The 12811-nt window shown below is 47.9% G+C and overlaps 5 protein-coding genes across 5 annotated transcripts; 3 read left to right on the top strand and 2 right to left on the bottom strand.

Annotated features, from left to right (window-relative positions):
- Nucleotides 1–98: 98 nt before the first annotated feature.
- On the top strand, nt 99–2009 carry N7447_003513 (uncharacterized protein; the record flags this gene model as incomplete). Its single annotated transcript, XM_057227788.1, has 1 exon — nt 99–2009. The coding sequence occupies one exon, from the start codon at nt 99–101 to the stop codon at nt 2007–2009; it is 1911 nt and encodes a 636-aa protein (XP_057087129.1).
- A 280-nt stretch (nt 2010–2289) lies between these two features.
- On the bottom strand, nt 2290–3820 carry N7447_003512 (MFS transporter; the record flags this gene model as incomplete). Its single annotated transcript, XM_057227787.1, has 2 exons — nt 2290–3484; nt 3537–3820. The coding sequence occupies 2 exons, from the start codon at nt 3818–3820 to the stop codon at nt 2290–2292; spliced, it is 1479 nt and encodes a 492-aa protein (XP_057087128.1).
- Nucleotides 3821–4512: 692 nt separating this feature from the next.
- On the bottom strand, nt 4513–6928 carry N7447_003511 (OPT family oligopeptide transporter; the record flags this gene model as incomplete). Its single annotated transcript, XM_057227786.1, has 2 exons — nt 4513–6066; nt 6116–6928. The coding sequence occupies 2 exons, from the start codon at nt 6926–6928 to the stop codon at nt 4513–4515; spliced, it is 2367 nt and encodes a 788-aa protein (XP_057087127.1).
- Nucleotides 6929–7699: 771 nt separating this feature from the next.
- Nucleotides 7700–9154, top strand: N7447_003510 (Ergosterol biosynthesis ERG4/ERG24; the record flags this gene model as incomplete). The annotated part of the gene is made up of 1 exon (XM_057227785.1): nt 7700–9154. The coding sequence occupies one exon, from the start codon at nt 7700–7702 to the stop codon at nt 9152–9154; it is 1455 nt and encodes a 484-aa protein (XP_057087126.1).
- Nucleotides 9155–10402: 1248 nt separating this feature from the next.
- On the top strand, nt 10403–11507 carry N7447_003509 (acyl-CoA thioesterase; the record flags this gene model as incomplete). Its single annotated transcript, XM_057227784.1, has 2 exons — nt 10403–10513; nt 10596–11507. The coding sequence occupies 2 exons, from the start codon at nt 10403–10405 to the stop codon at nt 11505–11507; spliced, it is 1023 nt and encodes a 340-aa protein (XP_057087125.1).
- Nucleotides 11508–12811: the final 1304 nt, after the last annotated feature.

Genomic DNA, 12811 nt, shown 5'->3' with positions numbered 1-12811 from the left:
CATTCAACAAACACAATACAACAGATCTGATCAACGTTCTATTCTATTTCAACCACTTCCATCAGTCCAATTTTCTGAAGTATACCCCAAGTACAACAATGAAGGCTTTCTGTATGAATTTCAGTTGCTTCAGGCGCCGCCGCTGCGACTGCAGCAGCGATGAAGAAGAGGACTCCTCCTCCCAATCAGCCATTTCCCTAGTTGACGTGCAACCCAAGGTCGGGACGAAAGCACCTCCCATACCCACTTATCCTGAGAAGGCGGCAGACAAAGCCCCAAAGCCACCTAAAGGAAAGCCACTCAAAGTGCTAAAACCATTGAAGCCAGGTAAAGTCCAGAAGTCATCTTCACCCAAAAAGAATATTAAATTTACGACGCCCAAAAAGGTCCCTGACAGCAGCAGCGATGAGCAATTCACCCCACGCCCATCGCCACTATTTCATTCTCAGACGGGCATCACACCTGAAATGAGTGATGTCGACATTGGCAGTTCTGAAAAGAGTGATACTGACTTGCAAGAGACCGAGCATCGCTATTCGGCCTTCTCTTCAGAGGATTTGTTGGACCAGTCTCTAGAGGATATCCTGGCCTACTCTGCGGGCCTTGTCAACCCTATGCACCCTATCCCACGAAAGAAGACTAACACCAAGACCCTCAACCCTGAAAGTGAGTCCGAGTCCTCATCGGATGATGTTCACTTGTACTTGGATTCTTCGAGGCACCCTCATGCTTCCGATCCCTCGGCGGACAGCCAGCCCTCTAATAGCAGGAAGCGGGCAAATGTCGAGGAGTCTGAGTCTCCAGCTAAGCGTGTGCGTCTCTTGGAGAAAGGACATACAGGAAATCTGACGGATGAGGAGATGATGGAGTTGGGTAAGAGCTGGCCGAGTCCCCCTTGGGGGCTACTACCCTGGGGAACAAGAAGAAGAGGACCTGTGCTACCACGAGGTCAATCACCAGAAGGAGATTGGGGATCATGGCCATGTCTGAGATCTTCGAGCCCAGGGGTACCTTTCGGACCAAAACTATCTTCTCCGAGACTACTACCTTCTCCGATGTCAATATCCAGTAACGATGGCTCCTTCCTGACACTCGACGGCTTGTATAGCATGCCTGATGAAGCAACCGTCGCCGCGTACCGACGAAAAGGTGCTCAACTGATAGCTTGGTTAGAACACCCAAACGAACCAAACTGCAATATTGCCCCAGCAACGGCCTCCCTACAAGACCTGTTCAACGCCACACCACCAGATCATTTCGAACTCGGCAACACTCATTTCACAGATCCAGGCGACGTTATGGTCGGAGGCGAACCGGAGACGGTGGGGCTCATTCCCTTTGGTTCCCATTACCGCCGTGTAGCGATTTCAAACAAGGTCACGGACCCGGTAGTCCTCGCGGAAATTGGTCGTGATCACGCAAGTAATGGTTACAGTCAACTAATTGGACCGGGACTTCTTATAGCCTATGCTATCTTTAGGTACGATAACATTCAGTGGAATGTGGCCGCCAGGGCTGTATACATGATAGACCATGATATGGAAACTTTGAAGTATATTATGTTTCACCATGTCGTCAATGAGGAGACCCAACCATATATCCTCCGGATACTCTACCCCGAACGTGGACTTGAGTTTGATCAGATGGACGGGGGGCCATGTGTGAAAGTCGAACGTGGCACCCGTGAATTTGAGGAACTGATCGGCACAAAGTTGGGTAAAGCAGCTGCCATCCTTCTCATATCATCTCTCCCAAGAGGTACGAGACGTATCGCTCGAGCAGTCATTTGGAATTCTGCTTACAAAGTTCAGGTAAGATTCGAGATTGAGTCCACTAATCCAGATGAGGAAATACCTAGAGCTGAGCTACGACCGGGATTCGAATTTGGACGTGAAATACCTGCAGAGCTTGCAGCTTTTGAAGAAGAAATTGATGATAATGGATCATCTAGAGCTCTCAGATCATCAGAGTCTGATGAATATGTAGGAAGCGAATGTTGGGATGAATGATTTACAAACACTTTTAGGCACTTGTCCCATGTTGGGTCTTTTAGTGTTATTCTAGAGTTTTAAATGGAGCAAACAACTACATATATAGAGTATACAATGGATTGGTTTTGGACACAAGACAATACAATAACATAGTTCAGGATAGGGGTAACTAGAATACCATCTATTCTCAGTTCACATCAAAAGGGTACACTGATTCTCTTTCTATGAAACTATATGTATATAATGAGAGACTTACCTTCCTGATAGCTGTAGTATTCGAATAGAACAATCAACAACCCTAGGAATCCTCAGGCGCAAGCTTTGATAATCCGCGCAGCTTTGGGCCATACTTCATAAACAAGAAGGGTACTGGCAATAGAACCATAGCCACAGCTCCAACAATCGAAACAGCAGGCCCTATCCCCAAACCTTTGATCATCGGTTTGGCCGCCAAGGGAAGCCCGGCAGCCAGCAAACTTCGAAGAAAGGTAACAGCCGCCGTTGAGCTAGCAGCGTAGATCTTATATACATCAATCAAAAAGTTCAAACACTGTTGGAAAATGCAGTTGAATCCAAACCCTATAAAGACAGCGGCCAGACATGGCAGGATCCAGTGGTGGGGTGGTTCAGCGGTCCAAGCAAACCAGAAGAGCCCTACAACAAAAAATACCGCCCCGAATGCCATAGGCGGAAGTCGTGCTTCGGGCACTGCTTTCCCATTTGCGTCTTTGGATATTTGGTTATAGCGGTATTGGTTCCAGATATTGAGACCAACCGAGGATATGACACCAATCAACAATCCCAAGAACGGTAAAGAGCCGACAAGACGGTTCCAACCTCGCGATTGCTGGAATGCAATTGGAAATACCTCCAGAGTTAGGTACATGACACCGTAGACAAAGGAGGCATAGAAGGCAATACATGTGACAATCGGCTCCGTGAACAGCATTCTCAATGGACGGGCGAGCTGCTTCGTGAGAACGGATTGGACATCCAGCTTCAAATGTTCATGAGGATGATAAAATCTTGAATCATTAGTGTCTTTCCGAAGCTGCTGCGCTTTCCGCTTGAGCAGAACCAGCGGGTATACCTCTGGCAAGCAGAAGAAGGTCAAGATGAAAATGACAAAGACCCAGATGGCGTGGATGTATGCAGTCCAGCGCCAGCCTATATTAGGATTCAACATGAGCGCTGCGCCAATCACTGGACCTAATGCCGGACCGCCATTTACCGCCACTGAATAGAGGCTGACTGCGGTCCCGCGTGTCTCTTTGTTCCATATATCACCTAGAGCGGCGGTAACATTGCTAATGGGAGCAGAGCCGAAAAAGCCCGCGAAAAAGCGCATGACGAACACCGAAGTTGCATTTGTGCTTACGCCAGTGCCGATGGAGAATAACGCTAGACAGAAGACGGCGGGGAGTATGCTGATTCTTCGGCCGCAGATTTCTGACAGAGGGGCCCAGATGATAGGTCCGAAGACAAAGCCAAGACTGGGATTACTATCAGTATTGTCGCTATTGTTTTGCGCAAAGTCTCACTCACATATACAGGGACACATCCAACACGGCAACCTCGCTGCTCACGCCAATATACTTCGCGATGGTGTCATCGGCCGGCGTGGTGATGCTTGACCCTAGACTACCGGCCAATGCAAGCATGCCCAATTGGAATGTTACCCACCATTTGTACCTGGGATTCCAATTCTGGGGATTCAGTGCATCGTCTTGATCCCACTTGACGAGATATGCCGGGTCAAGAGACGCAGGATCCTTTTCGGCCTCGACTTGCACATTTATAAGACTGCTCTTCGGCCATGTGCGAGCCATAGTTGGGATAAATACCGTGAAGAAATTACTACCCTCATAGACAGTAGTCCATATGTTGCGGTATGTTTCTTCGGCAAATCAATATTGATGCCGATCCCGATGTCGGAGCAAGCCTCAGATCGCTTCAAAACATGGTTGACAATATTTCCGATGGTGAACGGGGTCCATTTGAAACTTTAGTGTCTTTCAACATCTCGGAGATAGTGGATTCTGCTTGGTAATCCCGAATGGGTGCAGGGAAGTGAAGCTACCAACCATTATCGGAATTTCGGGCTTTGATTATCGGCCGGAGCCGGCCTAGATAGGGTGCAAGCATGCTTACCAGGGCCCTTCTAATTTAGTATTGAAAGGAACGAAGAGATCCACTTAAAGATAAAGTGTAAAGGGTACCGAGCCGTGACATGGCGGTTGTGTTAGCACGGGCCTCTGCTATATTCCTTAACTATACTAGTAGGGTACAACCTTCTAAAAAAAAAAGACTTGGATATGTGGAATATATAGGATCAATATGAAGCCAGCAATTATACGATGCAGGCCATACTGAGGAAGTGGCAACGTATGTGAAATGATAAAATCTCCGAAAAGAAAGTCCCGAAATCCAATTAAGATCATCCAAAGGCATCATCTCTAAATATAATACGCACTTATAGTCATAAAAAGTGCAGAGTATACACGGCGCTGAGAGCATTAGCTCATTCCTTTCCTGATCCGAGATGTGGAACGCGTGCACTTGCAAGAAGAAGATTCACAATGCTCATGATACCTTCACCCAAAATGAGGCCAGATGCAAGGACAACGATAGTCGATGAGGTGGCATCTTCTTTTTCAGATGTCTGCTCAGTTGTTGTTGATACTCTCTGCTCAACAGGCAGTTCAGCGTCTGTTGGAGATCCCATGCTAGTGGAATCTCCAATGGGGACTTCGTGATTGGCCCTTGATTTGGAGTGCTTGCGAGACCACCACCATGCAATAATACCACCGATAGCTCTCGCTAGGGTAAATGAAGGCTCGTTAAAGATACCAACCGCAACAGCGATACCGCCGGGAATCCAAGCTCTCCAAGCAGGGGGTTTCCCGTTGCGCGCAAAGGAAGGGGACGCAGCTGCAATCCTCAGTGCGGTCAGGAATGCCCACACGATACCAGCAATGAAAGAAGCTTGTCCAGCCATTGTCGGCAGCCCTTGACCAGTCACAAGACGAGCAGTGAAAATCCAGACATACGCGGTAGGTGTCTGGAACATTTCGCCCGGTACCTCGTAGACGTTCACATACAATTTGTAAACAGCAGTTGATAGAACTGCGCCCACAATACTACCGATTATCTGGCCATAGAACTGGGCCTTGGGGCTTGCACCGAGTAGATGACCGGTCTTTAAATCTTGCATCATATCACCGGCTTGCAGAGCTCCCGACTCAGAGACCGCACCTGCGAGCAGGTTGGTCACTAGCGCAGTGCGTCTGGAGAAATGGGACGCCGGCGTGGCGAGTGAAAAGAGAAGCTGTGTCAGCTTGCTGATACCCGAGACTGGATTGAGGTCAGTCTCGCCAAGAGCCCGGACACCCATAATGGACAGGAGCACTGCCAGCAAAGTCGCTAATGTCGATAGAATGGGAGAAATGATGTCACCGAAGGCAAAGTGCATGCATACAACATTCAGAAGAAGGGTCAGAGGAAGCAAAATCACTACTGTGCGAGTTGAGATGAGTTGAGATGGCGGTGCATCTTTCTCTTCTTCTTCGCTTGCAGTTATTTGTGTGTTGTGGGCGTCATCGTTTTCATGAGATAAAAGATGAGACTCTGACTCCAAAGGGGAGTAGTTGATATAAGAGTGCTGAGAAGATTGGAGTCGAAGTGCAATCCACTCACCAGCGCGAGTGGATCGGACCCACGCTATCCATCTTGGAGAGTTATTCATGATGGGCTTGACCACCAGCCACCCAAGACTAACAAGCGAATCGGCAAGCATAATAGCTAGCGAGATCCAGACAATCCATGCTTTGCTGCCCTCTTCCTCCCAGCTATTCACCGGACCGGGAGCCCAGCCGCGGGTCTTGGCCAGCGGGGATAGGACGCCCCACCCTAAAACTGCCCCGAAAAGCATGTGCATGCACGTTGATGGGCCCATGATGATACCTTGCCCGATGTATGCGGGTGACGGGTTAAGAGTCCACAGCCAGTCGCGCTTCATGCTCGCACCAAACAGAGGAACTTCACGGACTATGGGGACGAAGTAGGAGAAAAGAGTCTACTTTTGTTAGCATGAATTTTGTAAAGTCCAATTTGGGGATATTCACATATGCACCCGACAATGTAAACGCTCCAACTAAGATGCGCATCTTCGAGCGCCAATCTTGTTCCTTGGAAGCTTGATCTTCAGCATCACCGTCTTTCAAGAGGCGTGTATCTTCTTGCCATTGACTGGCAGGTTCGGTCTCTGTACTCAAAATCCCCGCACGGGGACTCTCTGGTGCTATGATCTTCTCTTTACTCCCAGAACCATGCAAGACCTTGAGCATCAATGCCGAGGCGGTACCACTCGGAAACCGCAACTTCTCTCGAACGATGACCTCTTTTCGTAGTGGGACCGCAAATACCACACCAAACAGGCAGACCCCCAGACTCCAGATAACCAACTTCCAGAAGCCGAGTTTCAGAGGACCTCCTTCGCCTTCTCCGCCATCGCCTTCGGGTCCATCTTCGCCCGGCTTCAACAGAAACTCCAGAGCAGGAATGACGCCAACAAATCCGCATCCAAGTGGCATCGTTCCCACTGCACCGGCAACCGTTTGTATCAAAACATTCTCGATCGGTGTGAAGGGGAAGGACAGGTACTTGGATAGAACCTTGAAGACTGAAAAGCCAATCAAGGCTGAGGGCATGGCCATCGTGCTAATCCATCCTGTCTGCAAACCGAAGTAGGTGTTCGAGAATGTGATGAGGGCACCAATAATAAGACCGACGAGAAGTGAGCGCGGAGTGAAGCTCTGAGGAGGTGTGGCGGGAGCTTGGTGGTTTATTGTGAAATCATCGATGGGATCTATAGGTGGATGGTCCAAGGATGGCCTTTCTACAGTGCGGTGGCGCTGTTCGGACGCATTGCCATCCATGCTGATGGCCTGGTAATTCATGAGACCGAGCGATCAGTCATAGTGTAGGTGAATGTTTGGGGGGAAGTCCTACCTCGGGGGACTTGGTGGATTGATAAGCGCTCGCTGATTAATGCGATTTCTCGATAAGATCACCTGACGTCACATTTATTATTCGTAATTTGCCCTTAGTGTTTCCTGTCGTTCTCTCGAACTAGGTTTAGATGTTAAGCGAATAGAATCTGAAGATCTTGAGAACATTTTTAGTGATTCGAAGTGTCTGCTCCATCAGTATAAAGCAATCTACAAGGCAAAAAGCTGGCAACGACCAACTCTATACTCAACCAAGCAAAAAATTACCAAGCTCCAGTGAGATCTATATTCTGTACGGAGTACTGCAGACCAATTTCAGAGTGCTTTTTTTCCGTTGCGCGATGATCCAATCTATGAAATAAATAAGAGCAAATGCCAAGGATACAAGTTATCAGGCAGTAGCGGGGTCTAAACCTAATAAGGATCAAGGCCACGGGGTCTAAACCCAAACAGGAACTATATCATTGGCTCCTTCCAAGGTAATATTTACTCCGAGGTCGCGTACAACCTTTACTCCTTCCTACATTATATTCCTCTTCCTCTCCTTTCTTTTTCCTTTTCTCTTTTCATTTTCCTTTCATCCTTCATTCCTTTTGCCCTCTCTATCGGTTGTCACTATTATTTGATCGTAAGTGTACATTTTTGGTGTCCATTCCTTGGTTTTCCAACTCAATTAATATCATATTTCCAGTTCTCAAAATGGACGATCAAGTCAAGTGTCGCCGCAAGCATGAAAACCCAGCAGTTGTCGGTCACGCAAACTCCCGTGCGGACTTCAAGAAGGTGCAAGTTGCTGGTGGATGGATACCCGGCATGGATATCAAAGTGGAATATTCAGATGAGTTCGAATTCGGTGGTTCACTCGGAAACCTGGCACTCATGATTGGCTTCCCGTTGCTCATGTGGTACATGTGGATCGGCGCTACCTACTATGATGGGAAGCTACCTCTGCCAAAAAACGGAGAGACCTGGACGGACTTTGGAAAGCATCTTTGTTCCCTTGTTTATACCGGTGCATTCCCACACTTCAGGGCGTGGCGTATCTACTGGACATACTACATCTTCGAGGCAGCATGCTACCTCTTCATGCCTGGATACACATGCTATGGGAAGCCTCTTCGCCATCTGGAAGGCAAGCAGCTGAAGTATCATTGCTCAGCCTACACCAGCTTGTACTTCACAATTCTCGTCATGGTCGTTCTACACTGCACTGGACTTTTCCCAATCTATACTATCTTAGATGAGTTCGGTCCTCTGATGTCTGTCGCAATTCTTTCTGGGTTCCTCGTCAGCTTTTTCGCTTATTTTTCTGCATTTGCTCGCGGTGCCGAGCATCGCATCACTGGTTACCCAATCTATGATTTCTTCATGGGAGCCGAACTGAACCCGCGTTTGTTCGGGATCCTGGACTTTAAGATGTTCTATGAAGTCCGTATCCCATGGTTCATGCTCTTGGGTTTCAGCTGCGCGGCTGCCACTCGCCAATATGAACTCTACGGATACGTCTCTGGTGAGGTTCTGTTCCTTCTTGTGGCGCATTTCCTCTACGCCAACGCCTGCGCCAAGGCAGAACACCTCATCACCACAACATGGGACATGTACCAGGAAAAACTAGGGTTCTTGTTGATCTTCTGGAACATGGCTGGTGTCCCTATGTCTTACTGTCACTGCGTTCTGTACCTGGCTAATCGCCACCCGTCGACGTATGCGTGGAATAAAGAGGTATTGACCCTATTTTTTGTGTCATATCTTTGCGTCTACTGGGTCTGGGACACTGCAAACAGCCAGAAGAACGCCTTTCGCATGGCGGAACAAGGCAAATCCGCAGAGCGCAACACATTCCCCCAGCTGCCTTGGCGACATGTCGACAACCCGAAGACACTGGTGTCGGAGGAAGGCGATACTATCTTTGTTGATGGGTGGTATGCATTGGCTCGCAAGGTCCATTACAGCTGCGATATGTTTTTCGCTTTGTCGTGGGCACTGATTACTGGGTTCGACAGTCCCTTTCCTTGGTTCTATCCGATCTTCTTCGCGGTCATGATCGGCCACCGTGCCATGAGAGATATCAAAAAATGCAAAAACAAGTATGGGAAGACGTGGGATGAGTACGAAAAGCAGGTTCCATACCTCTTCATTCCGGTTAGTTCTTAGTGCAACCTTTCTTTTGAAACCATATACTCACTCCTGACAGTATGTGCTCTAGGTTGCTCTGATTTACGAACCCCCATGACTGTGGGTCGTTTCGAGTACACTGCTGCCCCTTGTCTACAAGAGCGAATTCTCTATCACTGCCTACAGAGCAAGTAGCTAAAGAAATCATCTTTACTTTCAAATTTTTCAGTTCAAAGGAAATTGGGTACACTGGCCGAGTGTTACATAAGACCATCAACTAACTAACTAGCCCTAACCCAAGAAATGTAATCAGTAGCTGATGATTTCTGTCGTTCGCCTGCCTACTTAACCGACAGACAGTTTGAAAATGTGGCTCAGCCAAAGAGAACTGCTTGTCCGTATGAAAGCAGGTAGATTTTATTCACTGTGGTTATTATATTGGCATTGCACAGCCCGGTGTTATGTATCGATCCTTATATTTATTCAGTACATACTATGTAGTCTTCATTGTTGTACTCTAAACACGTACAACTTTTCCCCGCGGTTGAACTATATTTGTCCCGAGTATATAGATCCTTGAATCGCAATCAGTCTCATTCCTTTTTCCCCCGTCTCCGCAGACTTGTTTTGGAAGATGATGGTACTCTCCATGCTTCAGCAAATGAGTATGAGAAATTCTAGCCACTGGTATTAGTTAGGCGTAATAGAGTAGGTAGGTAAGCCCGAGTGGTCCCCTTAACTGAGGAGCTATCTCCCCAAGCGGAAAAGTATAAACTATAAGAGGTTCAACAGGCTCAACAATCTTCTCGCGAATCTCGAATCACAGGGCTATCAGTGTGGCGGGATGAACGCCAAGATATATATTTGGGTGAATTCATAATCATTCGACCGATAAGCAGCTGGAATGCTTTTGTGCCCTATTCAAACATCGAGTACTTCGTGTCACCGAAGAAATATTTTTAGACCAGAAGGGTCCTTGATCAGCATTGAAATCCATAGATCCAACCATTTAGGGCAGGTGGACCTACCGAGGTCGGGCTCGGAGTTCGGGGGCCTTGACTAATCCCGATCTCACGTGCTCCGATGTTGGCCTCGGCCCCCATTTAAATGAGGTTGACCATGTCTGCCTGATTCCAATTCATCTCACTACTGAGACACCTATAGATGAAGCCGAGTATAGCCTAGCCAAACCGTGTCAGTCTATCTGTACGAACTCCCCGGACGCTCTTTCCTGTGCTTGTTTTCCTGTGCCTGTTTTCCTGTGGTCAAATTTCCGAGGGTTCTACTATGGAGAATACACGCGAGATACTAGCAGGCGTAGTGTCGCTCGCTTCATGGAGGAACCTCGCCTTGCTTTTGGCAGTGATTAACTTGAAAAGTCTCCCATTTGTCTGGCATGTAAGTGTTCCTTGGCCCCTTGTTTAGTCGTCAGGATCGGCTTCCTCTCCAAGATATGCTACACTACTGACCGAGTCAACAGTTCCGCCTGCTATATCACTTCTTTGGCAATCTGCGTTTGAAACCCAGTGTGCCACTTCTTCCCAAGGGGAGAGTTATCGTGGATTCCCGAGGCAAACCAACACATCCCCTCTTCGTGCCATGCATGGTCACATCTCGCACGCCGCTGCTAGAGACCGATTACAATCTGCACAAATCTAACAGCACTTACTTCACGGATCTGGACGTTTCGCGCACAGCGCTCGTGAGCCGAATTTTCAGTCCTGGGGTCGGCAATGTGAGCAAGGAGCTAGACCAGGAGTTCCTGGTCGCAAGCAAGAAAGAGGGAAAGCCGGCCCCCAGGCGCAAGCCGATTTTGATTGTGCTCGGATCTGTTTACTGCACATTCAAGCGCGAAATTAAGCCATACGAACTATATGAGATGCACTCCAAGGTGCTCTCTTGGGATGCGAAGTGGCTGTACGTCTTGACCTGCTTCATGCGACCTGCACGCCACAGTGGCGGCGAAAAGGTGATCCTTGCTGTGGGCGTTAGCAAGTATGTTGTTAAAAAGGGCCGGCTCACTGTTCCCCCGGCGCGGATTTTGCGCGCTAGCGGGTTCCTCCCCGCACCGCCCCCGGAAAGCGAAGCCAAGACCGCACTAGCCGACGTCGACTCGGCTGAGGCTTCCGGCGTTGATACACCTGGTAATGGCGAAGGTATCACGGCTACGGGAGCTGTGGATGGATCATTGGCACGGGAGGTATTGAAGATGAACGATGACCAGATTCCTGCCCAGGAGACACTGGATGAGCAACAAAAGGAGAATACTGACTCGTGGAACGTCGAAGAGTGGACCTGGGAGCGCATTGAACAGGAACGCCTGCGGGGACTGGAGGTTGTCGCTGGATATACTAATGTGGATGCCAAGCTGTTTGATGAATGGGTGCTATAATTTTGATGAACAACATAGATAGGCAGTGATCATATAGAGGGTGATCTAAGCGCCTTGATGACCTCAATGTTCTAACTAATATTAGATCTTAGAGATCCAAAACAACCGTCATCCATCCACAGATCTGCAATTTAATTTCCAGAAATTACCGATGTGGTCCACTCATGTATTTTTCTTTACGTCTGCTTTAACTAGATACGTTGTACAAAATAACTATATTTGTTCGAAGTTGTGAATTGTATACTTTTGCGTATCCGTTATATGTCACTTCTCTGTAGGCACATCGATGCGCTATGAGTACATACTTACATACATGATGTATGTACGATGTACATATCCTGTGCAACGCCAGAGAATCTGAACGAACTGGCTCACCAATTGCAGAGCCTCATCGGACCCGGAACTTTATTTTCCCGGGCTGCTATCGGAAGACGATGGGGAGAAGCCCTGGGGACTAAAAATAATGAAGGTACGGAATTAGAGCCTATATTGCACTTATGTTGTAGGATATAAATCCGTGGTTGAACCGAAACACGCAGTTTTGAATGTTGATCACTGATCTCATCAAGGGGGTCCGATACTATCCGAGATAGCCTGAGCATTGTATGACTTGTAACAATACTAGACGTATTTCAGCTTAGGGTGGATGCGGAATTTAGTAAATAACGGTAAATTATGTAACTAAGTGACATGGGGAAATCACATAATCTTAAATTACATGTCATGTGACCCAGCGAAAGCTTCAAGGTGCTTTGACCAAGCTCTATCTGAACCATCGTGATACCACCTTTCCTTCTTTTCGTTTATGGTTTCATTGGCGTTAACCAGTGATTTGGTAAGTTTATACTTGTTTGCGATCCATTCCCTTAGCAAGCCTTTAACCCGAAACCGGATACGGTACAAATCATTTCGCGGCTCCCTAGGCGCCCAGGCCAAAGTCGCCAGTCCACTTTACTCTCTGATCGGACGATTCCCACCCTTCCCATCTTAGCGTTCTGATTTGTCCAATTTCAAGCCCATCATTCCTCACCCTGTGCCCACCTGCCCCTGCCTTTCCTTTCGGTATCAGCCCATTGTTGAACTCCACCTTCGAGCGTCGCTGGCATCTGCATGATTGGTCTATTTCTGGTACTGCTGCACTCTACCTTTTCCATGGAGCAACTTAGCGTTGCTTTTGCAGTTTTATGGGATCTTTTGTTTTATGGGTTCCCTCTAATTATACCAAGTTCTTGTTCTCATCTTTTGCCTCACAAATCCTTGTTTTTGCTGGTGACTTGACTAAGACATTTTTGCTTTTTCCGTTC

Source organism: Penicillium robsamsonii (genome assembly GCF_028829455.1).
Source record: "Penicillium robsamsonii strain IBT 29466 chromosome Unknown utg000002l_segment0_segment0, whole genome shotgun sequence".
Classification (NCBI taxonomy): Eukaryota; Fungi; Ascomycota; class Eurotiomycetes; order Eurotiales; family Aspergillaceae; genus Penicillium; species Penicillium robsamsonii.
This window is presented reverse-complemented; position numbering and strand designations above follow the sequence as displayed.